The sequence below is a fragment of the Bison bison genome, unplaced genomic scaffold, assembly GCF_000754665.1.
Source record: "Bison bison bison isolate TAMUID 2011002044 unplaced genomic scaffold, Bison_UMD1.0 scf7180017864352, whole genome shotgun sequence".
NCBI classification, from domain to species: Eukaryota; Metazoa; Chordata; class Mammalia; order Artiodactyla; family Bovidae; genus Bison; species Bison bison.
The window spans coordinates 4,479,859-4,506,612 of NW_011494924.1; the positions used below are offsets into that span (position 1 = coordinate 4,479,859).

Sequence of the window (26,754 nt, forward strand, 5' to 3'; positions counted from 1 at the left end):
CTGCTCCCTTTCTGACAGTGCCATCTCAGTGTGGTTTGGGAAGGAGCCTTTGCCCTCAAAACAAAACAATAAAAGGAAGAGACAGGAAAAAAGCTGTCCCCAGGCAGGGCCCCTTTCATGGGAACCATGCCAAAGTGTGTCTGAGCAGCAGGCAGGAAGGCAGCAGGGTTGTCGTGCCTCTTGAGTCCAAGCTCGGGTCAGCAGGGAGTCAGGCCGGCCCCTAGCACGCTGCCCTTCCTGCAGGCTGGCCGAGGCCTCTCAGGACCACCCTGGTGCTCAGGAGCTGAGCCGCTCAGCAGATGCCTTTCTAAGCGGCACAACCTCCAGGCTGACTGTGGCAGAGCCGTTGGGTGATGGAGGCCCCCGGGTCACTTCCCATCCGGCTTTACAGCATCCCCTGTAACTTCCAAGAGCAGAAGCTTCCTGGGTTCCACCTGGTTGGCAGAAAGGGAGGTCTACCCATGCATAATCGAGGCAAGCCAACTACTGATATTAAAGGCGAGCTGGCTGTAAGCTACCTTGGAAAGCTTGAAATTATTTTGTACGTTGGGAAGAACAGGAGGGATGTGCTATGGTAATCTGGGTGATGTGTCCCAGGTGGGCACAGTTGCCAATACCCATCTCTAGCCTCTGCTCTTCTGATCTATTCCCTAAAGGAGCTCGCTGGCTCCTCTCTACAAGCATGGGCCTGGCAGGGCGTGGGGGGTTTATTCTCAAGGTCTCCTCATGATGGGTCTGGGGTCCATGCCCCCAGCTTCTGCAGAGCGCTCCTGACATGGCCCTGCTGCATCTCCGGAGACCTGCACCCTCTGGCTCCTGATGGAGAGCCCAGCCCCGGCCGTGCCCACTCTCCGTGTCGGCTTCTCTCCCTAACCAGGAATCCCACCTGAACAAGGCCTCTGCCTTCACCCCCAAAGCCCTGCCATGTGGTGGCTCTTTCTATGCTCTCAGTAGCCCGCCATCTCCTTGAGAGCACACCCCCCTGAAGTGGGCTTCTCTGCTTTTCAAGCATGTTCTGACTGGTAGGATACGACACTAACCCCATTTCTCCAGCTGTCACATAATTGAACTTTAACAGGACATAATTTTTTTTTTGAGTGTTCTGAAAAAATATAAAGTGTTCTGTACTAGAAGTACTGGCCTCTTTAGAAGCCATTTTTAAGTTGAAAAAAAGATTTTTAACTATAAGCTCATTTGGAAGATGGTGTGTTTCAGAGAGTCATGTGGTACTTAATTCTGCTATGGTGGCTGCCAAAGAAACAGGGCTCCACACAAACCTGCTGTGTGTGCTGAGGGGGAGCTGGCTTCTCATTAGAAAGGATAGCGCCGTGATTCATGAATCCTGAGGACATCACACCGCTGAGTAAATAACTGCTCGGTTTCAGCTGCTGCGTTAATGAAGGTACAGGGTTGCTAGGAGAATACGGGGGAGGAGTGTCTCTTTCTCTCTCCCCTCCTCCACCGGGACCTTCATTCCTCTTACAGCCAAGGTGGGAGAAACCAAGGGGAGCATCCACACTTCCAGAAGGGACTCTAAGTTACACTGTTCAGCAGAGGCAGCTGAAGGAATGCCAACCAACCCACTGTCTCATCAGTTGTGAGTAGACTGTGTAGTCCTTCTTGCTAGATCAAAACACAACAGCCAGGGTTTTGGACAGCAAATGCTTTAAGGGTCCAAAATCTGGAAGTCATGAATGTGCCTGAAAAGGAACCTTTGACTTCAAGAAAAGGATTCAGAGCATCTAGAAAGAAGCTTCATACTCAAGAGTGGGGGTAAGTCTGCTGCTGCCAAGTCGCTTCAGTCGTGTCCGACTCTGTGCGACCCCATAGAGGCAGCCCACCAGGCTCCCCTGTCCCTGGGATTCTCCAGGCAAGAACACTGGAGTGGGTTGCCATTTCCTTCTCCAATGCATGAAAGTGAAAAGTGAAAGTGAAGTCGCTCAGTCATGTCCGACTTTTCACAACCCCATGGGCTGCAGCCTACCAGGCTCCTCCATCCATGGGATTTTCCAGGCAAGAGTACTAGAGTGGGGTGCCATCTCCTTCTCCGGGGGTAAGTTTAGGTTAAGTTTAAGTAGCAAGTGATAGAGCTGAGGATTCATGAAACTTAGAATAAACTATAATTGGTCATTTGTTTCTCCAGTTCTCTTGCCTGGAGAATCCCATGGACAGAGGAGCCTGGTAGGCTGCAGTCCATGGGGTCACTAGGAGTCGGACACGACTGAGAGACTTCACTTTCACCTTTCACTTTCTTTTTTTTTTCACCTTTCACTTTCATGCATTGGAGAAGTAAATGGCAAACCACTCCAGTGCTCTTGCCTGGAGAATTGCAGGGACGGGGGAGCCTGGTGGGCTGCCGTCTCTGGGGTTGCACAGAGTTGGACACGACTGAAGCAACTTAGCAGCAGCAGCAACAGCGGACATTTGTTTTCTTTTTAGACATTCCTTGGGACTTCCCTGGTGGTCCAGTGGTTAGGATTCTATGTTTTCAATGCAAAGGGTGTGGGTTCGATCCCTTGTTGGGGATCTAAGATCCCCCATGCTTTGTGGTGCAGCCAGAAAATAAAAAAAAATAAGCATTCCTTTGAAGAATTGTGTACTTCACCTTTATGATTAAAGTTTTAATAGGATTTTGTCGTTGTTGTGAAAGTAACAGGTAAAACAGGTGATTTTTTTCTGGATTTGGTTGTATCTGTCAAAGCTGATTTTTTTTCCAGATTTGATTATATCTGTCAAAACCTATTTGAATAAGTGCCTGGGCACTATTTAAGTGGGTGGCAACTCACTTTAATTTCAGGCAATAAACTAAGAGGAAACAAACTGCTGCTTGTAAATTAAACACATGGAAAGTGGCAGAAATAATTCTGCTTTTCTTTCTACCTCTCTACTTTCATATAATATATGCACACATATTTTCCTCTCCTTAATCAAAAAATCTTTTCTAAATAATAAAATAATATGAAGGTGGTGGAAGACAGAGGTTAAGTACTTATTAAGAGATCACACAGTCAAACTTAGAGTTGTATCAAAGCTCTTTTAACCTAAAGCTAATTCATTTGATTGTTCCTGTTTAATTCGCTAAAATGGTGAGGTTGTATAGATGTTACACTAGTTATTGTGTAATTGCACAATAATTTGTGCAATTATTCCACAATAGCAGGTCTTTGACATTACAGAGATGTGTGAGCCTTGCTAGAACAAGAAGAGGAGCAGTAAGGGTGATTCAAGACCCCACACTCTGGGGTCCCCATGAGCAGCCACAATGACAGCACAGGGCAGTGACTCAAAGACAGTCAAAAGGAGACAGAGAGCGACTCCTCCAGGGGTGAAGGAGGCTGGGATCCGCGTGCTAGTGGGAACTCATCCAGCAAACGTACGATGATCAGCGCGCAATGTGCACTGCACCCTGGGAGGGGCAAGGCAGGGCCAGGAGACGGGAGGGGAGCGATCCCCGAGTCCTGCCCCGGGCCCTCTGGCTGCCCTCTCCCAGCCGCCAGGCTGCAGGTGTTAGGTCACCCGACTCTGATTGCCCTTACCCTTCAGAATGCACTCTTGATTATCAAGGTAACTTAATTTCACTTGAAAAAGAATGAAAGGGATGGAGGTAGTATTATGGCTCAAAATATGGATGAACCAAACTGAGTCAGGAGGGACCAGCTGGTGAAAATGTCCTTTGACTTTTAGGTCAGTGGGTCACTTTGAAAAATCGGATGAAACCTATAGACAACCCACCTCCCTTCCTTTTATCCCCTCAAACTCATCCATGCAGCTTTACATGATTTAATGCATTTCATGATCCCCTGAAGTCCATCTGTGGACTCCGAAATGAAGAATTCCTTCTCTAAAAGTTCCTGTACTGGGGGCTTCGCTGGTGGTCCAGTGGTTGGGACTCTACCTTGCAATGCAGGGGACACTGGTTCGATCCCCCTGGTCTGGGAAGATCCCACATGCTTTGGAGCAACTAAGCCCATGCACCATAACTACTGAGCATAAGAGCTGCAACTACAGCAGCCCATGTGCCTGGAGTCCATGCTCCATGATGGGGGAGGGCACTGCAATGAGAAGCCAGCGTACCGCAGTGAAGAGTGGCCCCATTCACCACTAGAGAAAGCTCACAAAAGCAGCAACAAAGACCCACCACAGCCAAAACACAAAAATTTTTTAAATATATTAAAAAAAAAGCTCCTGTAGTAAGTTGGTACCGAAGTGGCCAGTATAGAATGACAGGCATTGCAGGGGCTGCACTGAGCAAAAGGAAATATAACACCAAAGTAAGAAAGAGCAGCCACAGTTCATGCACACACAAGCCACTGGGCCTGTTTTGCCTTCAAGGCTGAAAAGAGCCAGAAAAGATATATATGTATATTTTAATATATATATGTTTTAAAGAGGAAAACCTTGTTCATGTAAGCTGTCCATTGTTTAATTCTTTTTTTGGGCCACGCCACAGGGCACGTGGGATCTTAGTTCCCCAACCAGGGATTGAACCTGCACCACGTCCAGGGGGGGCACAGAGCCTTAGCCACTGGACCATCGGGGAAGTCCCAGAAAAGATGCATTTCTGACAAGAGCTCCCTCAGCACAGGCTCCATGCGGTGCCCCTCTGCAGTGGGAGGTGATGGAGTCTGAGTCAGAGCACAGCAGAGGGGGCTCTGCTTTTGAGGCCATGAAGGAGGGAGATGTGCCCTTTTTGAGGCTGGGCATTGGAAACACAGTTTGGGATCATAAGAGTCGTTAAGCAGGGAAAGGGAGGGCTAAGACGAAGGCTGTGTGTGTGCACGCTCAGTCATGTCCGCCTCTTTGAGATCCCATGGATTGTAGCCCGACGAGCTCCTCTGTCCATGGAATTTTCCAGGCAAGAATATTAGAGCCGGTAGCCATTTCCGTCTCCAGGGAATCTTCCTCACCCAGGGATTGAACCCATATCTCCTGCTGTGTCTCTCGCATTGTAGGCAGGCTCTTTACCATTAGCGCCACCTGGTAAGCCCTACAGGACCCCAATTATTGTGACCAAGGCCCAGCTAGCTCAGCTGCTGGCTTCCCCATGTCTACCTGGCCTGTGGTGAAGCAGGTAGGAGGGCCCAGTGATTTGATCTCTGCCCAGACTCCTCTGTAGTGTGTATGTGGGGTGTACTCCTGAACACAAAGCTTATTGCAAGCCTTACCTTGGGTATCTTTCTCTTCTTCCTACCATTCTGCAGGTCCCCGAGGTTAAAGAAAGTGTCATCAGGGCTGCTGGGGGTGGAGGGAGGGCTGATTTTGGAAGGGGACCCAGTTCCATCCCGACTCAACTTCCTTGTGTCCAGCAGTTTGAAGTTCCTCCTTTCTGAATTTTGCCGAAAGAAGGCAGGTTTGGACAAGGACTGCTGTGAGGGGAGAGGAAGAAAGAAGAGTAAATAAATACAAAGAGAGCCCGTGAGAGATAAGCGGTGCTGCCAGTGACGGAGACCAAGAAGGTCAAGAGGAGAAGCTCGTCTAAGTCCCCAGGGGCACGCTGAGGCCGTCTATGCTGTTAAGGGCCTAAACACTTATCATCCAATTATGGAAAAGGAGGATGATAAAGGATGCAAGTCTAATCCACTCTCTTTTCAGACAAGTGGAAACTCACCTGGCTCTATGCAGTACCTTTACAAATGAGGCTTTCTGACACCATGTACTGGGAGTTACAAGACTTAAGTTTAGCTTTATCCCTGTCACTGGCAAGGGAAATTCCTTCTAATACAAGGAATTTCACTTCTCTGAGCCTCAATATCTGATTTTTAAAAATGAGCCGTTCTAAGGTCAAAAGGCCAACAAAAACAATAAAAAATCTGCAATTTATAGAACTTATTTGTTTCTAATACATGCTACAAGTTAATGAGAAGACTAACAATTCAAAAGAAAAACAGGCAAAAGATAAGGACTGAAGGTTTACAGAAAAGGAAATATAATAATTTTCAGATACATATGAAAGATTCTTAGCTTTGCTCATCAGAAAAAAAAAATGAAAACGCCATTGAAGAAGTAGTTTTCTTTTTTTCTTGAAATCTTTATTGGAGTACAGTTGATTTAATACCATTAAGTTTCTGCTGTACAGCAAAGTGAATCCTTATTAATTAGTTATCTATTTTATATATTAATGTATATGTATCAATTTCAGTCTCCTAATTTATCCCTTCCCCCCTGATCCCCCTTAGAGAAGAGGGGGTGGCAAGGAAGCTACATGCCTTGAGCCTCGAAGATGGAGCTGACCGGACTCAGCCAGGGTTCATTCACCCTTCCTGTCTGTGAATGCAGCTGGTGGCTTAACCCCTTCCAGTCCTCGCATGTCCCTGTCTTACTGCCCCAGGAGACCGACAGCAGGAAACCCAAAGGGTCCTTGATATAAAATATCCCACCTCATCTTTACCTATCTCAACCTCATTCCTCTGCTCGCTTACAGAGGACTCCCCCAGGAAGCACTGGGATGCCATTCACACACACATACAGTTGTTCACCTGTGCCCACAGGTACACACATTCACATGAACACTCAGACTATACACCCACAGGAATACATAGGCAGGCATGCGTGTTCTGACAACTGGGGACATTACACTAACGAACCACCGTGGCAGTGGAATGAAAGCCTTGAATTGCTTCAATGCACCACATCGTGCAAATAGCAATTTCAGTTTCAGAAAATCCGCCACTCATAGTAGAGTTGTTCAGCGAAAATGGTTGTGATGAGGACTTCACACATAATTGTCCAAAATATGTTCAGAGTTGTGTACTGTGTATCTACAGAATATATCTATATAGACTTTCTCCGTTGAAATGTTAAATACGGGCATTGTGTGGACTCTGAAAATACACTAATGAATATCTAGTAAAAAAAAAAAAAAAAACAATGGCATATCTTGCAGGCAATACAAATCATTTTTTAAAAGAAATTAATGGCATGGGGAAATATTCATGATAAATGTAATAGAGCAGCAAAAAAGTATATACGAAAACAAATGTATATACGATATCATCCCAAATCTTTTTTTATGTACACACACACGCGCACACACACAGTATGACATGGTCTGGAAGGAAGTAAACCAGTGTCAACGGTGGTTTTCTCTGGGTGTTGGGATTACATGCAATTGTTAAAAGGCTTTTAAAACACACACACACACACACACATATATACATAATAACCATCTGTTTTAGGAAAAAATACAGGTGAGTATAAATAAAAAATACAAATTCCCAATTACAGATGATTTTTTAAATTACACTTGTTGGTATTTAAAAAGAATTTTACAATGAGAATGTTCTGCTTTTAGAAAACGAGGTAATTTTTTAAAAGGACACATATTGAAAGCCTAATTCTATAGATTAAGCAAACATACATAAATAATGGTTATGCTGCAGGCACTAGTCTAAGTGGTATACAAGAATTAATTTGATTAACCTTCACAAGACCCCTCAGCTGTTCAGTCGCTCAGACATGTCCGACTCTTTGTGACCCCATGGAGTGCAGCACGCCAGGCTTCCCCATCCTTCACCGTCTCAGAGGAGTGTATTATCATTCCCGATTTTTACCAGTGACATACGGATACACAGCGATCAGATCGTTTGCCCACAGTCACACAACTAGCAAGCAGTCTACGTGAGTTTGAACAGAGGCAGTCAGGCTCCAAGACCTGCGCACTTGACCAGACACTGCCCCTACGAGCCACACGAGGTGACAGACGGTTTGTTGGGGGAAGGTGGTGTGGGTGAGCTACCCAGGTCAACTAGTGATTTTTCCCCCCTTAAGCGTCAATACATAAGAAAGAACGTTAGGTTTCCTTTATTACAAAAAATAGTTTCTACCATATTCGCTGTGCTGTTCTACGTGTGGGAATAACAAGAAAAGAAAACAGCCCCTTCTCAGGAGCTTGCCTGGTGTGTTTGTAAGCGTCAGCATCGGCCCCCAGCTGCATGTCTCTCGTATCTGAGGAAAACCTGTCCAGTCACCCCTTACCTCTCTACTAGAAAGAGGCACACTCTAGTTAAATAACCGCCCCCTCCAAGATGTCTTAGGACCTTTCTGTGGCTGGTAGAGGAGGTTGTCATGGAAAGATTGCTTCAGTAAGTTCTAAGTCCCAGATGCAGCCCAGATGTGGCAGACGCTCCATGAATACTGGTGTGCTAATGGAGGTGGTGGAGAGGTCTGCAGCTGTGCCCGAGGACGGGGACACAAACCAGACACCCAGATGTGGGAAAGCAGAGGACTGCGCATGACGCACGGTCTTCCTGATGACTTGCAAAGGCCCCAACAGCCTGCAAATATGAGTGGCAATCAGATATGCATTGGGCAACTGGGTTATCTTTTGGCAGGATAGCACCTCTGGACTTCAAGTTCTCATTGACAGGATTACTTACTGTGTTTCACTGCTTTAAAAAAATTTAATTATTGAAAATTATTAAAATTTAATTATTTTATTTTTGGTTGCACTGGGTCTTGGTTGCTGCATGCAGGCTTTCTCTAGTTGTGGCTCAGTAGTTACAACTCTCTGGGTCTAGAGTGCAGGCGCAGTAGCTGTGGTGCACAGGCTTAGTTTATCCCTGGTACATAGATTCTTTCCAGACCAGGGATTGAATTTGTGTCCCCTGCACTGCCAGGCAGATTCCAATTTACTGTACCACCAGGGAAGTCCTCTGTTGCACTGATTTAGAAGACCAAGGTTTTCTCTAGTTTGGCAGGAAGGGGAAGAAAAGAGCTGCTAAGGGACTTCCCTGGTGGTCCAGTGGATAAAACTTTACTCTCCCAATGCAGGGGGCCTGGGTTCGATCCCTGATTGGGGAATTTGATCCTGCATGCATGCTGCAACTAACAAGCCCGCATTGCTGCAACAAACATGCTGAGAGCTGCAACTAAGATGCAGCACAACCAAAATAAATAAACATTTGGGGAAAAAAAGAGAAAAGGGCTACTAAGCCTTTATTTTCTGACACTAGGGAGGATCACCCAGTTCTGCAGGCAGATTTGCTTTGGGTAGATGTTTTCCATTGTTCTGAAGAGGCCATGGAGTTCACTCCCTGCATGAAGTGGGGCAGAACTGAGTAAGATACGAATGGGTCAGACTGGGTGTGACAGCCTTCTTTTTCCTTTTTAAAAGATTTTTATCGGAGTACAGTGGATTTACACTGTTGTGTTAGTTTCTGCTGTACAGCAAAGTGATTCAGTTATACATATACGTATATCCACTCTTTTTTAGATTCTTTCCCCATCTAGGTCACTGCAGACTATTAAGCAGAGTCCCCTGTGCTATACATAGGTCCTTATCAGTGAACCGCTTTATACACAGTAGTGTGTGTATGTCACACTCAACCTCCCAGTCTCTCCCCCACCTTTCCCCCCTGGTAACCATAGGTTCATTTACATCTATGACTCTGTCTCTGTTTTATAAATAAGTTCATTTGTACCCTTTTTTTTAGATTTCAGTTATAAGCAATATTATATGACATTTGTCTTTCTCTGATTTACTTCACTCAGCACGACAATCTCTAGGTCCATCTATGTTTACTGCAAATGGTATTATTTTGTCCTTTTTATGACTGAGTAACATTCCATTGTATACATGTACCACACCTTCCTTTTATATTCCTCTGTTGATGGACTTCATGACCTAGCTATTGTAAACAGTGCTACAATGACCACTGGGGCATGTATCTTTTCAAATTATGGTTTTCTCTGGATATATTCCCAGGAGTGGGATTGCTGAATCATATGGTAGCTCTATTTTTAGCTTTCTACAGAAACTTCATACTGTTTTCCATAGTGGTTGTATCAATTTACATTCCTATCAACAGTGTAAGAGGGTTCACTTTTCTTCACACCCTCTCCAGCACTTATTGTTTATAGACTTTTCTCCAAAGAAGACAGACAGATAGCCAAGAGGCACATGAAAAGATGTTCAACATCACTAATTATTAGAGAAACGGAAACCAAAACTACAATGAGGCATCGCCTCTCATCAGTCAGAATGGCCATCATCAAAAAGTCTATGGACAGCCTTCTTCTAAGCCAGACTCATTCACTGAGGGAAATGAAGGATTCCCTAAATGCTGAGCACATCCAAATTCCAGTGAAAACACAAACAACACATTTCAAAGGCAAGTAGAAACTATTTGTCAATTATTGGCTGTCATGGATTATTCCTGACCATGCTCTTTTCCATAGGAGGAGAAGACAGCAGTTAATTGGTTTTGGCAAGTACTGTAGCAATTGATTTGGGCCAGTAAGATCCAGCCTTTGTGAAAGGTTCGACCTTCCACTGTCTTGAGGAAGATTCCCTTTGTGACTATCAGGCCTTATGTGTATACCCCTCGCCCGCCAGCCAATGCTGACCTTGAGTGGAGCCTAGAGAGGAAGTTGGCTTCTTTTCTTAGGCTGGAAACAGATTCTTTTGATGGGATTTAAACTGACAATTGTAGCCTGGATTCGGTCTCCATTTAATTTCTTCAACAACTAAACCACTGTATAACAACTACTTATGAGAAACACAAAGAAACCAAATACATACTCTCTGACCTTGAGGAGTCTACAGTCTAGTTGAGGAGATATTTTTAAGAGATATTACATGACTCAATAGATGGTTAGATAGCATCACTGACTCAATGGGCATGAATTTGAGCAAACCCCAGGAGATAGTGAGGGACCGGGAAGCCTGGCACGCTGTCATCTATGGGATGGCAAAGAGCTGGACACGACTTAGCGACTAAACAGCAGCATGACTTAAGTCAGACTTCAAACCATCGAAGTAAGAGATTTCATAAGATGGAATATACAAATTAGTATAAAATGAATGCTTAGCCCACTGAGTGTTACAGGAGAGCAGAGGGGAACAAGTCCCAGGGACTAAGATGGCCTGGAGGTTTTCTGAAGGAGGCATGATTGAGCTGGGCCTTACAGGACTGGAAGGGAGAGGTCCAGGCAAGAGCCAAGGGCAGAGGTGGAAATGACCTAGCGCAGGGCCGGGCAGAGCACAGCCTGTGGACCACATTTGGGCCACCGCCTGTTTCTGTACAGGCCACGAGCCAAGAACAGTTTCACTTTTAAATGACTAAATATATATATATATATATATTTATGTGTCATGTGAAAATTATATAAAATCAAATTTCAGTGTCTGTAAATAAAGTTTTATTGAAACACAGCCTCACTGACTGGTTTACATATAGTCTGTTGCTGCTCCACACCACAATGGCAGTGCTGAGCAATCAAAACAGAGACCATATAGTCATTCCCTGGCTCTTCAGAGAAAACATTTGCTTCTCCTGGAGCTACGACATCAGAGGCAGTTAGTAGGCTTTGGCTGTAGAGAAGATTTTATATGGAGGAACTGTGGGAAATGGGTGCCCAGGGATCCATTATGAAGAATGTGCAATGTTATGTTAAAGAATATGAATTCATACTAATGTGTTCTTTGTTTCTTTAATTTTGTCATTTCAAAAGTATACAAATGAAATCATGTAGTATGTAAACCTATGACAGTGGCTTTGTTCACTTGCCATAATTCTCTGGAGATTTATCCAGGTTGGTATACATCTTATTCCTTTTTAACGCTGAATAATATTCTATCATATAAATGTACTGCACTGTATATAACCATTCATCCACTGAAGGACATTGGGGTTGTTTCCAGCTTGGATCATTATGAATAAAACTACATGTGTTAAAGAAAAAGAATATGAATTCAGTTCCTAGGCAATGTGTTGCAGTTATCATGTATGAGAATACAGTAATATTCTCTGTATGCACATACCACAAAACTGCAAAAGGTTCAAAAAGATATTCTGAGAAAATGTCAGTATTCTTTCCTGACCTCTAGATACCCAGACAACTCTGCAGAGGTGCCCGCTAACTCATTCTTAGGGACCATTACAGAGACATTCTTGTGCATCCACAAACATATATGAGTTTGTTTTATGTCAGGACATTCTTCTTCACAGCTGTGTAACGTGGATGTACTATCCTATTTACAGCTGGGGAGAATTCTGAGCCAGACACTACAATGCTTCTTTAGGAAGCCTTGCTGAGCAGAGGGTTCCAGGAGAACTAGAGGCAGGAAGTGGAGGCAGGCCACTGACGAACAAATCCAGGAGCCTGCAGTGAGGATGCCTGGTATTCCCACGTAACCCAGAACCCCAGCCTGCTCAAGGCCACGGTGCTGGGGACCCCCTCCCTGCACCGTTTCTCTGGGGGCTCATACCTTGGCAGGTGTGTCAGGGATGGAAGAGGTGGGAGAACCTGGAAAGTTCAAGACACACTTCTTCCCGAGGCAGCGACCATGTAACTCAACGTCCTCATAAGGGTTTTCCTTCATGGGCGGATCTGTGGTCAAAGGCAATGAACAGATCAGAAACTGGAAACACCAAGGAAGCTCTCCTTATCAGATCTCTAGCCAACACCTTGGTGTCTCCTTGTGGGGATGTGTGTTGTCTTGCTATGCATTTAGCCTTCCTCTTGGTAATGGATCTCGGTTTTCACTGGGGTAAGTCTCTGTCTCCCCATTCTCAGATGTGTGAACTTAACTCCACTCCTGGTCTCAGAGCTTAAGCCAATCTGAATATTCTGAATCCTGGCCTCAGTGACCATCCTGGAAGGGCTCATATTCCAGGCCTAAGCCCACTGTTGCATGGCATTCCTGGACTCTGAAGGTGAACAGGGACCTAACCCGGTCTAGTGAGAGTGAACCTCGGGGTGTTTGCTGGGACTTGCAGGAGACAGGCTTTCCTTTTGCGCTGTAGGCAGGGACCCTGGGGAACTGATGGCAGCCATCATGGAGATCGTGGGACACCTGCTGAGAAGGGAGCTAACCTGAGAGAGCCAACTAACTCCCTTTGTTGTTTCAGCTGGGTTTTCTGTTCCTTGTAACTGAAAGCTACCCTGCCAGGCATACAATAAGAGATCTCCAGATCTCGTACCCATTTTGGATCTACTGCATTGGCAGGAACCTGTCTCTGGCAGCTTGGACTCAGTAATTCAAATAGCTCGGCTTAGTATCCCGGCTTCTTCAAGTCTCACGTTTCCTCCCACCTAGGAGTTTATTCCAGTGCTGATGACTGTGTGCATGCAGGAATGTGTGTATCTGCCCGATCTGCCCCTTGCATAGGTACACAGATGGGTTTTCCCCTCTCACCAGCTTGTTTCTTCCCCGCCCTCCTCCCACACCAACATATGCAGACATCTCACTGAAACTGTGATCCTCCCTGAAGATTTTAACTCACCAAATCTAAATGCACACAAGCTCTGTGAATCTGAGTCCCGTTTTGGAATCAGAGAATTCTTGGGAGCGAGGTCAAAGTTACTTTTCAAATACATTTCAGTCTGAAGTTTGATGGCCTTACTGCCACACTCCTACAGTTTTGGAATGAGTATGGTAGTCTTCAGTTTTCCTGCGTTCAGTAATCACTACAATTCACCAAGAGTCTGTCACAAGCCAGATATTTTACCTACCATCTTCTCCAGTCCTCTAACAACCCTGTTAAGTATCTATCATCCTCCTTAGTTCAGAGATGAGAGAAACGAAGTTCAGAGACGCTAAGTCACCAGCTTAATGTCACACAGCTAACAAGTAGCAGAGTCAGGATTCAGCCATAGACATTAAGGCTCCAGGTCCCGTGTGTTTCCCACTGTGTCCACGCTGCCTCCCTGGCCATTCATCGCCAGCGCTTCCTCTCATTTTCTCTCACGTATTTCACCCTGGGTCACCTGTCCACCCGTCCTGGCTCTATCATTTGAGTGCATGTTTGTCTTCCAGCGTGTGTGTGTTTCAAGCAGCCAGCCCCACCTCCCTCCCCCTGCTTCTCACAGACAGACTCACGCAGACATTTCGGCCTCTTACCTAGAATGTCTTCATAGACGTTCTCCTCCGATAAAGTGCGTGTGAGCCCCAGCTTAGTCTGTGCGTACCAGTCCACCCTGCTGTTCTCAGAGGAAGACTGCAGTAAGTCTTCAAACTCATAGGACTTCCTGGGTTGTACAAGGTGGGAAGGAAAAAACCCAAGAACTTAAATCATATTAGGTTGGTTCAGAGAATATATGCCATAAAAGTTTTTTTTTTCTTATAAAAATTTCTAATGCCAAAATCAACTCTGTTTCTTGTAAGATAGTGTGAAAATCTTCAAATATGAGACATGGCTTTTACTTGTGAGAATGTTTATGCTATTATGCCAACTAAAGATTGTAGAGTATACATTTAAAAACAAACCCAACTTCGTAAGTAAACATATGTAAGGCGGAGATAAAAAAGAAAGGAAGTGAAACATATAGCTAACTCAGGACTGAGGGATGGCCTCTCTTCATTTCTGCTTTTCTGGATTTTTCAAATGTTCTACAGAACACACATTAATAACCAGAAAGGAACAGTGATGGCCAGTTCAGAGCAGAGGAGAGGCCTGGGTCCCTCCCCCTTTCTTTCACCTAAGTGGTTACAATCAGACACCCAAAGGTCAGCTGAGGCACCCCACCGAACTCTGAGATCTGTACAAACATGGCTGGCTCTCTGTCTGGGGCCTGGCTTATTACCACCCTCCCCTCATCCTACATCCACATGGGCTGTTCTAGGATTTAATAAATTTAGACACAGATCCTGAATCCTTCATTCACAAGTTTTTCCTTCTTGGATAAACTACCTGAGCTGAAACTTAAGTGTCCTGATTTGTAGATAGTAATTAGGACAGTAGATAGGACTGTCCAAAAAGTAGAAAAGAGAATGTTTATAAAATCCTTGGCACCTAATAAGTATGCAACAAATGTTAGTTATCATGGGAGGGGGGATAAATTGGGAGATTGGGATTGACATATCCACATTACTATATACAAACAAGGTAACTAATAAGAACATACTGTACAGGAAACCCCTTGGGGTTGCAGAGTTGAACCCAATTGAGTGACTGAGCACACCAGCTATTTTTATTATTGCTGTGGTGTTACTAATTATTTATGTAGCCAGTGCTGTACTTACTGAGGGAGGCACTGTGCTCAGGGTTTGATAATGAAGGACTAAAACAGTCAGAGTCCTTGCCTCAAAGAGCTTACATTCTAAGGAGGAACACACATGTTCAACCAGCTCACACGCAAATAAGTTCAATGACAGAAAAGCACAGGTTGGGAGGATATGGAGGTTCAGTTCAGGTTGGGGGATGCATTAGGGGAGGTCTCAGTGAGAAAGTCACTCACTGAAGCTGAGATTTGAAGACTAAAAAGAACTTAGTCAGGGAAAGAGTGTCCCCAAAAGAGGGATGGACATATAAGAAAGTCCTGACTAAGGTTAAAGAGACCTCGGTGCTTTTCAGGGAACGGCAGACAGACAGTCAGCTTGCTGGACCGCAGAAACAGGCTGGAGAGTGCCGTGCAACAGAAGGGCAGAAGCAGGCAGAGGCTATCTGCCTACTTGCCAAGCTTTGGGGATTTCTTGCATTTAAAATGTTTCCTTTTCCACTAGCTTCTTTCTCTTTCCTTAAACACGCATTCGACGCTCAGTCACTCAGTTGTGTCTGACTCTGTGATCCCGTGGACTGAAGCCTGCCAGGCTCTTCTGTCATTGGAACTTTTCAGGCAAGAACACTGGAGTGGGTTGCCATTTCCTTCTCCAGGGGATCTTCCTGACCCAGGGACTGAACCCGAGTCTAGATTCTTTACCGCTCTGCCACCCGGGAAGCCCAAACCTGTGTGGGGTTCCTCGATCTTAAAAAGCCTTCCTTTGAAGCAACGGCCCTTGCAGTTCTGCTATTTCTCACCTTCCTTCCTTGCCAACACTTTTAACTGGGGGGAGAGGAGAAGCAGAGGTTATTCTCTTAGTTTACCGTAGTTCACTGGTTTTTCTTTCCTTTACTCTCTCAACCTGTCCGTGTACATCCTTTTTCTGAAATTCCTCCTAAAGGTCACCAGTGAGTCTCTGGTAAAACCTAACCACGTTGCTCCTTTCATTGCATGACACCACTTGGTCTGTACAGTGAAAGGCAGCAGCACTCAGAGTGCGACCCATGGTCAGGGCTGGGGTGCCAGCTCTTACCAGTCCTTGCTAAGGTAAGTACAGAAATTGACAGTAAGTGTTTACAAACTTTTCAAGCAATCTGACAGAATGGACTTACCAAAAAAAAAAAAAAAAACTTACAAAACAAACAAACAAACAAACAAACTGAGGTTTGTATACTGATAAGTTTTTTTCATTTCATACCTCTTATAATCCTTTTTTACTATATTTTACAAAAGTGTTGTTCACATTGTTCAGCAAAGGAAGGGGCACACCTCTGGAGGGTCTGAGGAGGCGGATGCAAGGCGGCCCTAACTCCACACGCCGTCAGACCACTCTTCCTGGCCTGCACTGGCAGCTCTCTTCCTCTTCGTCTTTCTGGGTGTAGGAGTTTCCCAAGGCTTCTCCTCTTTAGGATCTATACTACTGACAGATTGGTTGGCTGTGCAGCTTGCAGGATCTGAGCTCCCTGACCAGGGATTGAACCCAGGCCCCAGCAGTGAAAGTGTACTCCTAACCACTAGATAACCAGGGAGTTGCCTAGGCCCTATACTTTTAATATCTGCACATCTGAATTCATCGCCCCTTATCTCCACCCCACCCTCATTCCTTAATACTTGAACTTGGCACTTCGGAGCACAAAGACAGGGTTCCAGGCTGGCTCTCTATGACCTTAAGTCAGGCTGGGAGGCTCAAACTGTCACCTGGGGTTCTGGGGCTCAGGAGCAGAAGGTCATGCCCCAAAGGAGGGGATACTGACCCACGAGCCCCTTCTTTTTCCCCTTGAGGTGTCCAACGAGGAGAGGAAGGACTGAGCTTCAGAGCTCTAGGAGAAGGGGCTGGGGGAGGGGAAGCAGGTCTGAACTGTTTCTCTAAGATGGGAATGGGCTGTGCTGTGAACCCACCCTGAACACTTCCCAGTCCGGGTGCCGTTAGCCCAGGCTGGCAATAGCCAGCAGGTGCACTGGGGCTGGAGGTGTGGCCCAGAGCACGGTCAAGTAACTGGCCGAGAAGGGCCAGAACTCCTGGGTTTCTCCTGCTGGGCCAACCAAATTTTACATCTGCTAGAGTCCTCAGCACGTACACTACATGGTAGAGAAAAGGCACACTGTTCAGAATCATTCATTCACTGCTTACTGAGAGCTGACCGAGGGCTTACCTTGGATCAGCACATTCAAACTTTACAACAACCTTGTGGCGGATATTACACGCATGTTATGCATGAAAAAACAGGTCCAGAGACCGAAGGTGAACTGTACCCAGTTACAGCAGGAGAACCCGGGAAAACTGGCTGGAGTAAGGCAAGGCAGGAGGAGAGCTGCAGTCACAGGCCCCACATTAAAACAGGTGAAGCTTCCAAAGGTTTTGGTGTGGAATCGGAACTAATTTAAAAATTTTATTTGTTTATTTATTGGCCTCACGACTTGAGGGATCACAGTTCCCCAACCAGGGACTAAACCTGGGCCCTGGGCAGGGAGAGCTAACCACTGGATCACCAGGGAATTTCCAAATTAATTCCTATACAAAATGATATTATGCATTACTGAGCACTGCCCAGGTAAGCCCTCTATCTCCCTCTATTTTCCATAATGCAACTAAACTATATGATGAAGAGATGCTACGAACCCTCATGGGGACACAGGTTGGGGGCACTTCACTGGGAGCTAAGCAGTTTCTGCCATAGTGGCAGGAAGCTCTACTCCCAGCAGCAGAGGGACAGGGTGGTGGCCACTGCCCACAGGTAGAACCTTGACTGCCTGGGATTCCAGCATGACCCTGGCTAAGCTAGGTCTTTTCTTTGATTGCAGAAGGGGGCTGCAGCTGGGCCTTGCTTTGCCTTGTAGAGAGCTCTATCATTGTCTGCTGTTAAACACCTCACATCTCATTTGAGGTATCAATGAAGCAATATTTGTATAGGCAAAATCTTAAAATAATAAAATTATTATATTTATGAAATAGGTGGCTCCCCAGGTGACATAGTGGTCAAAAATCTGCCTGCCAATGCAGGAGACACAAGGGATGCTGGTTTGATTCCTGGGTCAGGAAGATTCCCTGGGGGAGGGCATGGCAACCCACTCCAGTATTCTTGCCTGGAGAAGAACCCCATGGACAGAAGAGCATGGTGGGCTACAGTCCATGGAGTTGCAAAGAATTGGACATGAATGAGTGACTGAGCATGTACGCATTTATGAAATAATATCTGAGTAGTTTAAATGGTTTAATAATAAATGCCCTAACAATAAAGATGTCTGTATGCTAAAGGCTCTCCAAGTCCCAGTGGATGGCTCCCTTACTTCAAGCATATGTGACACAAGAATCTGGATCATCGGCTGGGGTTTGTTAGGATGGGATTAGCCTGTAATCCAAGTAGCTGCTGTCAGACACTCTGGGATTTCAAGCTATAAATTGAATGTTATTTATTATCTTTCCATATTTTCAAGAATAAGATGATAATACAAGGTATCAGCTGTATTTTGCATTTGATTACCAACACATAAAAGGTAACACCAGTCTAAATAGTATTAGAAAAGCCCACTTTTAAAATGTTACAAACTTCCATTAAAAAAAAAAAAAGCTGATTAGAGGACAATTAATCACAGTGCAAAACTCTACTACGCAAAAGAATTCATCACAGGATTTCTTAAAAAGAAGTTCCATTTCTGTATTAAAATGTTGCTTTTCAGGTGGCTAATTCTTATACAGGAAGCCCGAAAGACAGACTTTAAAGCAACATGAAACTACTGTCCATACATGATGAAGAAGAAACCCGAAATCTTTACATGCCCCGCTTCCAGAGGCAGTGGGAAAAGAAAATTCCAACCACACAGTTCGCTTTCTCATCGTCCTGTGTTGGTAACATATTTTCAGCAACATCACAGCTTTATTAGGTGGCTGGTTCCTCCTCAGCACTGTCTCTGTCCTCTGCGGAAATACCCCTTGGTGCTGCAGCCCTGTTGTTCTGAGGCTCATTGATTAAACTAATCATCCTATCACTTAGCTGAGTCTTTTCTATGAAAATATTTTTTAACCCAGCAAAAGGTTTTAATACCTTTATTTACGTATTAACTTTAAAAGGAAATTTTGAAAGGCTAATGATAACCATATCTAGACTGGCTTCTTTCTCATTTACTCACTTCCATGTTTGTTCCACATTCAGTTGCGTGTTTCATAAAAAAGAGAAGAAAGAAAGTGAAGTCGCTCAGTCATGTCTGACTCTTTGCGATGCCCACCAGGTTCCTCCATCCATGGAATTTTCTAGGCAAGAGTACTGGAGTGGGTTGCCATTTCCTTCTCCAAGGGATCTTCCTGACCCAGGGATCAAACCCAGGTCTCCCGCATTTCTGTCAGATGCTTTACTGTCTGAGCTACCAGGGAATGTTTCATAAGCACCTTCTTAAAGAGTGAAATTGAACTCACAGCTGGCGATGCAAAGGTAAGAAATCCCTGGGACTTCCCTGGTGGTCCAATGGTTAGGACTCCACACTTCCACTGTGGGGGACATGGGTTCGATACCTGGTTGGGGAACTAAGATCCTACATGAAATGTCGTGTGGCCAGAAACAAACTAACAAACCCCAAATCCCTGCAATTTCAAGTAGTACTTTGGACGTCATTTGTGATTTTTTCATATTTTTGTAAATGAAATACTAACGTAAGAGCTCATCCCATGTCTCCACTTATATGACATGTGGGTACTTCCCTGACAGTTCAGTGGTTAAGAATGTGCCTGCCAAGGCAGGGAACATGGGTCTGCTCCCTGGTTCAGGAAGATTCTGCATGCCTCAGGGCAGTTAAGCCCATGCTCTAGAGCCCAGAAGCCACAACTACTGAGCCTGTGCTCTGGAGCCAGTGCTCTGCAACAAGAGAAACCACTGCAATGAGGAGCCCAAGTACTGCAACTAGAAGAAAGCCCACACAGCAGTGAAAACCCAGTGCAGCCAAAAATAAACAAACAGATGACGCAGGGGAAGCTCAAAGTGAACTGCAAAGGCTGTCACCATCCATCCAAGTGTGTATGCCTTAAACCTGGAAGTCCTGTGCAGGTTCCTCTCCATTACTGCCCACGTGGAGCCAATTAACCAGAATTCTACATACACAGTATCCCTGGGACCCACCGGCTTCTTTCAGTCCCCTCTTCTAGTTACACTGCAGGGTGACCCCAGGTGTGTGATCTTCCTCCCACCCCCCACAACTACCCACCCTGTCCCCTGGTGCCCCTGCCAGTCTCCACGCTGCTGTGGAGTGGAGGGGAAAGCTCTTAAAAAACACAAATCGGACTGTGTCTCCCCCCTTCTTAAAAACCTTCAAATGCTTCCTGTTCCTCTTTAGTAACAGGCCCAACCGTTGCCTGGGCTACAGTGCTTTTTCAGAGCTGACTCTAGAGGCCCCTGGGTCTCAGCTCACACCTTCCTATCCCTCTGGCCTAACCCTTGCCTTTCACGTCCTCCAGTGGGCTCAAGCCCTTATTGCCCCCGGGTCTTTGCTTGTTTGTTCACTCAAAATGCATCCCTAATCCTGCAGCCCACCCCCGTGTCTGGGGACCTGAGGCCCTTGTACCCAAGCTGGCCCTGTTTCCACGAAAGGCTAGTTACCCCTGCTGAACATTCCCACAGCACCATCGGCTTCCTCACAGCGCTGAGAGTGGTGAATAACAGAACTAGGTGTGTAGTTCTATTACTAGCTTGTAAGTTTCATGAGGGCAGGGTCTCAGTCTACCGTGTTCCTTGCTATAACCTAATATTGCATAGAAAAAAGAAAGAAACAAAGTGAAGTCTCTCAGTCGTGTCCGACTCTTTGCGACCCCACGGACTGTAGCCTACCAGGCTCCTCCGTCCATGGAATTTTCCAGGCAAGAGTACTGGAGTGGATTGCCATTTCCTTCTCCAGGGGATCTTCCCAACTCAGGGATCGAACCCGGGTATCCTGTATTGCAAGCAGATGCTTTACCATCTGAGCCACCAGGGAAGCCCCAATACTACATAGGTATATAGCAAATATTTGTTGGCTGAATAAATGAGTGAATATTTTAAAAGCTGGTTTTAATGGCCACCTTTACTGCTTACAATTCATCCCTATTTGGGGGTAAAAAAATTTTTATCTGTATTCTGAGAGCTGATTTTTTGTCAATTTTTTGAACATATTTCGCCCCCAGAATTATTTTTGGCTGTATTTAGATCTGCTTGGATGGCCTGAGACCCAGCACCTACCTAAAACATGAGCTTGAAACCAAGGATGCCATGCTCTGAATCCCTCACCCCCGCCCCCAGCTGCCACAGACCCTGCTTCCCTCCATGGCAGTGGGCATCCCCAGTGGCTCAGACGGTAAAGCATCTGCCTGCAATGTGGGAGACCTGGGTTCAATCCTTGGGTTGGGAAGATCCCCTGGAGAAGGAAATGGCAACCCACTCCAGTACTCTAGCCTGGAAAATTCCATGGAAGGAGGAGCCTGGTAGGCCCCAGTCCATGGGGTCGCAAAGAGTCGGCCACGACCGAGCGCCTTCACTGTCCCTCCATGCCCGGTGACCAGGTGCAGCTCTTCCTCTTGGGAAGGGCATTCATACCACTGCTACCGACCAGGGTTCCTGGCCTCCTTCACCAACAGAAATTGATCACGGACCAGACCAGCAATTCAGGCAACACTTCATTCAGGCAACTCTGCAGCAGCTGGAGCGAGAACAAACAGCAGGTTCCCTTGCTTGCTCACCCACTGGGGGGGAGTGAACTGGTTCCTTATACGATGTGAGGAGAGGACTGTGTCCAGGGGTTGGGCCAGAGGGGTGACTTGGGTGTTTTGCCCATCCCTTAGGTGGTACTGTGTGCAGAAGACATGCACAGTACCCTGCTTTTGCTCCCAGTTCTTCAGGAGCGGCAGTTGCGTTTTTTGGTCTCTTTGGACCTTCTGTTCAGAATTTGCCCCAACAGTGCAGTATTTTGTTGCTGAGGAGCAAGCACTGCAGCACTGTAGCAAAGGGTGCCAGGTGCCAGCCTGTCCCCAGGTGATCTGAGTAGAGGGCTAAGCCAGAGTATGCTTATTTCAGCTCTAAGCTCTCACTCTATTACTGGGTAGCTCCTCCGTCCCGCGCTATGACTACACATGTTGTGTTTCCGCTTATCTCTATCCTGGATCCAAAATAAAAAACTATCCATGGAGAAGGAAATGGCAACCCACTCTAGTATTCTTGCCTGGGAAATACCGTGGGCGGAGGAGCCTCATGGGCTGCAGTTCGTGGAGTCATAAAGGGTCAGGCACAACTGAGCGCACACACACACATGCAACCTTACTGTGGCTGTAGGAGAGACAGTCTGATATGCAGCCATTAAAACTGATCACCTAAAAAAAAAATTGGAAGCAATCATTGGTGTCACAAACAGCTAAAGTCTGGAGAAGATTTTAATAGTGTTATAAGAATAAGACTTGGATATTGGTAGGTAATCTAAAAGGAACAAGCTGAATGACACTGTCAAAGTTAGTCTGGGCACCAGTCCTTCTGTCTCCTTATTACCTCTTCAAAGGATTTTCAAACCAATAAATAAAATATCAAGCTAATTTTACTTCTCTTTGGAGTTAAAAAAAATCATCTTTTACTCCAGGCCCTTATTAGGTATTGAATTGTTCAGTACAAATTCATATTGCTTTAAGGATACTGACCAAAAAAAAATGATATTCAGATACAGACATCCTCAATGGGTACACCATATTAGATTTTCCTAATACTTTTAGGATGGGGAGGATTTTGGAAAATAAAAAGTTTATGAACAAAGATGATCTATTTCGACCATCTTCATCAAATTCAAAGCTAATATATGACATACTAAGGATAATAAAGCCTAGAAGAAAGCACTGTAAAAGAGTACAGCTGAATCACCCTGCACATTTTGACGCACGTTCAGTATATCCCCCTAAAAAAGGAAAGGGGAAAATACAGCTAACTCAGTTTATGATGGTCCTCAAAATTACCTAGAAAAGCTCTTCAGAGATCCTTTCTTTGCAAGAGATGATTATTAATTTAAAAGTAACATTGAAGCTGGGTCAAACAGAAAAATGTAACTATTTCATAGAAGAATGTTTTCCTAGAATGTTGTCAGTCATCATGGAATGCCTAAACTCTTCACAAAGAAGCAAAAACTATCTTGCAGACTGTGCAGTATGCAGGACTGTAGCTTTCTTCCTGAAGTGAAAAGGCTGATTCATTGCCCTCACTTTGATACCTAACAAACACTGGAGTTTCAAAGAGAACTACTTTTCATTTTAGCTTTATCAATTTTATATATAACTTTGCTCAAATTACAGACCTTCTCTGTCTCTTGCTTTTTATATAAATGCAAAAGTCTACCTTTGAAAGATTAACACAAATTGTATGCTATTTTCTGCAAAAATATGTTAAAAGTATTTTAAGCTTACAGAAAAAAAAATGACACCTTTAAAAAGATATAGCTAAAGAGATGGGACTAGTCAGACGAGAAACACTAAATGATATATTTTCAATATTTGCTTGATTAGAAATCTATAGCTTGATGTAATAAAACTATCTTGAATCATAAAAAAAAGAAAAACTATCCTTAGCCACTACTGTGCCTAATATCCATCATTTCCACCTTGTCATGAGAAATAAAACATGACAATTACTGTTCTAATGAAGAATAATGACCACTCTCTCATCTTTTTGTCTTCCAATGCAACTGCTATTGAAATTTTTAAATGAATTTGTAAAGTCAAGCTTCTCAGATGCTGTCAGAATAACTTTTGCTCTAGATCTCAAATGAATCAAACAATTTGCCCCTTTGAAGATTTTAAAATATTGTTTTTAGGCATGGGAGAGTTGCCTCATGGATGCCACGGTGACCGAGACAGACTCATAATGACAGGGACAGACCACAGCGTGGCTGGTACATGAGAGACCAGACGCATGACAGCTGAGGGTGGCTGCCCAGCTAGACTGCTGAGGGGGTCCCCATCAGTCCTAGAGAAGATGGAAATTATAGAATCGATAATAGTACCATGTGATTTGGCAGCCACTTAATGACCGAGGTTTCATGTCCTCAAAAAGTTCTCGAAGTCTTACACCAAAGCCCCAAGGAAAGGCTGAATCTATGTGAGCCAAGATAATCAGTTGAAAAGTTGAAATTTTGGTCATCGTGGCTATTCGGTTTCAAAAAGATCCAAAAAACTCTGTCATGTGATCAAATTAAACTAAAATTTAAAAATATGAATTCAAAACATTTTGGGGATACAGACACATGTGACTTCGGGATGCTGCTTACACTTAAAAAATAACTTTTCTTGTTAAATGTCAGCCTCAAGGCATTCCTGCCAAAGTTATTAAACGTATGCCATAAAACATATATAACCAAGTTAATGCTGCTGTAGGAACCTTATCTTTGGAATTTCCTGACATGTGAGGGTTTCTCGTGTTCCATTTTAGGATTGAAGGCGTAAGTCCTTGCATTTAATTTCCTGGGGCTTTAGAGAAATGAAGAAAGAAGAGAGAAGAAGGCAAAGGAGGGAAAGGAGAGAAAAGAGGGGTAAAAAAGAGCATGAAAAAATAGGAAGAGAGAAAGAGAAGAAAAAGAAAAGGCATTTTCTCAAACCCAGAATCGGAATCCACTGGTTTGGCTCTTGCTGAGGTGGACTAATCGGCATATGAAAATAAGCTGGATACATTCTCGGCAGTGCACAGCCTGGCCGTGTAATTCTAAACCCTCTTAGCCTCAAAATCCTTAATCATTTCTTTCTTCAACTTGGCTTGGCTTTCCTGCCTCAGAGAGGACAGTAAGTCTGCCAAATTCAGAGTTAAGCCTTTTCTTTTCTTTTTTTTAAGCGACAGGACCACAATAAAGAGCATATTTTGTTTTTTAAGAGTAGAAAGCGAACATCTTGCCCTCATCACCTCCATTGTACAATTTCAAACAAAACTAGAACTCCAAAGCCAAAAGTTCTTTAAACACAGCTGATGCAACCATATCCAAATTGGCCAAAAAAAATTTCATCTTTGGACTGAAACAAAGTAACTTTAGCCGGTTTTAGAGAAAATGCTAGAGGACTGAAAAGAGCAGATGGTAGCTAAGAGAGAAAAGATAATGGGAATAACTGTTCACCAGGTTGATCTGTCTGCCCACAGATGACACAGTTCAAAGACTCCAATTTCCCAAAATGAACCTGCCCCTGGGAAAGAGGCCTTCTTTGGAGGAATAGCCCAGAAAGGGCACAGAAGGGCTTCTCTGGAGAAGCACGGGGACAGAAGCAGAAAAGTCACGAGAGCACCCAGGGCTCTCAGGTTGGCGCTGGTTTGGGAAAGACTTTGGAATTAGAGATGGATTCAAACTTTCTCAGCACATAAAGAAGGAAGCCTATAAATTCTTTTATCCTTCTCCTTCTGGATGCTCAGTCATGTCTGACTTTTTGTGACTCCATGGACTGTAGCTCGCCAGGCTCCTCTGTCCATGGGATTCTCCAAGCAAGAATATTGGAGTGGGTTGTCATGCCCTCCTCCAGGGGATCTTCCTGACCCAGGCATCAAGTCCATGTCTCTTACGTCTCCTGCATTGGCAGGCAGGTTCTTTACCACTGAGCCACCTGGGAAGCCCTCAAATTCTTTTACAGATATCACAAGACACTAATACCACAGCTGATAAAGTTAGGACAATAAAATCCATGTATAGACTAGTCCCATTTACAGAATACTTCTATAAAAATCTTAAATAGAATATTAGACTTAATAGGTCAAAGAAGAAGAACCATATGATCATATGAAGTTTCTGAGAAGTAATTTGACAAAACCCAATCCTAATTTTTAAAACTCTTAGTTAAAAAAAAAAGGATTGCCAGGGAATACTACCTTGATAGAATGAAAATGTAAATCCAGCAGGAGTGCTTGAAAGTAGAACACCAGAAGAATGATTAAAGCTAGGGTGAGACAAGGCTGCCCAGTGCTATCAGCACTATTATTTCACACTGTTATGAAAGTATTAGTGCAATATAGTAAGAGAGAGAATTTGGAGGTAAAATCAAAAAGAAAAGAACTTAAAATGATAACTCTTTGCAAACAATATTATTATATACATGGAAAGTCCAAGAGAATCAACTGATAATTAGAAACAGTAAGAAATTTCTTCAAGGGCTGTTTTAAATGAGTAGTGTATAAAACTAGTTTTCTTAAATACAAAGACTATATAATGAGAAAAAAAGATTCCATTAACAATGGCAACAAAAAGATAAAATACCATATACTTAGCAAATGGATGGAATCTCAATTAAAAGCTGACATATTTACTATGTGTGAAATTTCACAGTGATACATAGAATACTTAGAAAAATACATCCAAGAATATTCAAGACATTTTTGAATAAGGAGAATAATCAGGAAACAAATAAGAGCTTTATAATTATTAAAAAGGAGACCAAATGATCACTTGTATATATATTACATGATAGAATATGTAGCATGTCCAAAAGAATCCACTGATTAATTATTAGCAACAATAAGAAATTTTTGTTAAGCTCTACTAGATGGTAAAATAGATTATGAGGTTAAAATATTTACAACTGTTCGGTCCTAGAAAAGAAATACATACCCTGATTAATTAAACAGAATACAGCCAGAAAAAAGTAACAGCTAACATTTATTAATCATTTACTATATACCAGACTCTGTTTTAACTTATGTTTACAAATATCTACTCATCCAATCTTCACAACAAAGCTATGAAGTGGTTACTATAATTATCTCCATTTTACAGATAAGTAAAATGAGGCTCAGACAAATTCAGTAGCTTGCCCAA

At 44.1% G+C, this 26,754-nt stretch overlaps 1 protein-coding gene across 1 annotated transcript in view; it reads right to left on the reverse strand.

The window, feature by feature from the left end:
* The window catches only part of DENND2A (DENN/MADD domain containing 2A), a 98,726-nt gene that overhangs the window by 36,508 nt on the left and 35,464 nt on the right, over positions 1-26,754 (reverse strand). The window contains exons 4-6 of the mRNA XM_010854951.1: positions 13,844-13,971; positions 12,209-12,330; positions 5,158-5,366 (exon numbers count right to left, since the gene is read on the reverse strand). Of these exons, the coding sequence (XP_010853253.1) occupies positions 5,158-5,366; positions 12,209-12,330; positions 13,844-13,971 (459 nt within the window). The remainder of the gene's footprint in view (positions 1-5,157; positions 5,367-12,208; positions 12,331-13,843; positions 13,972-26,754) is intronic.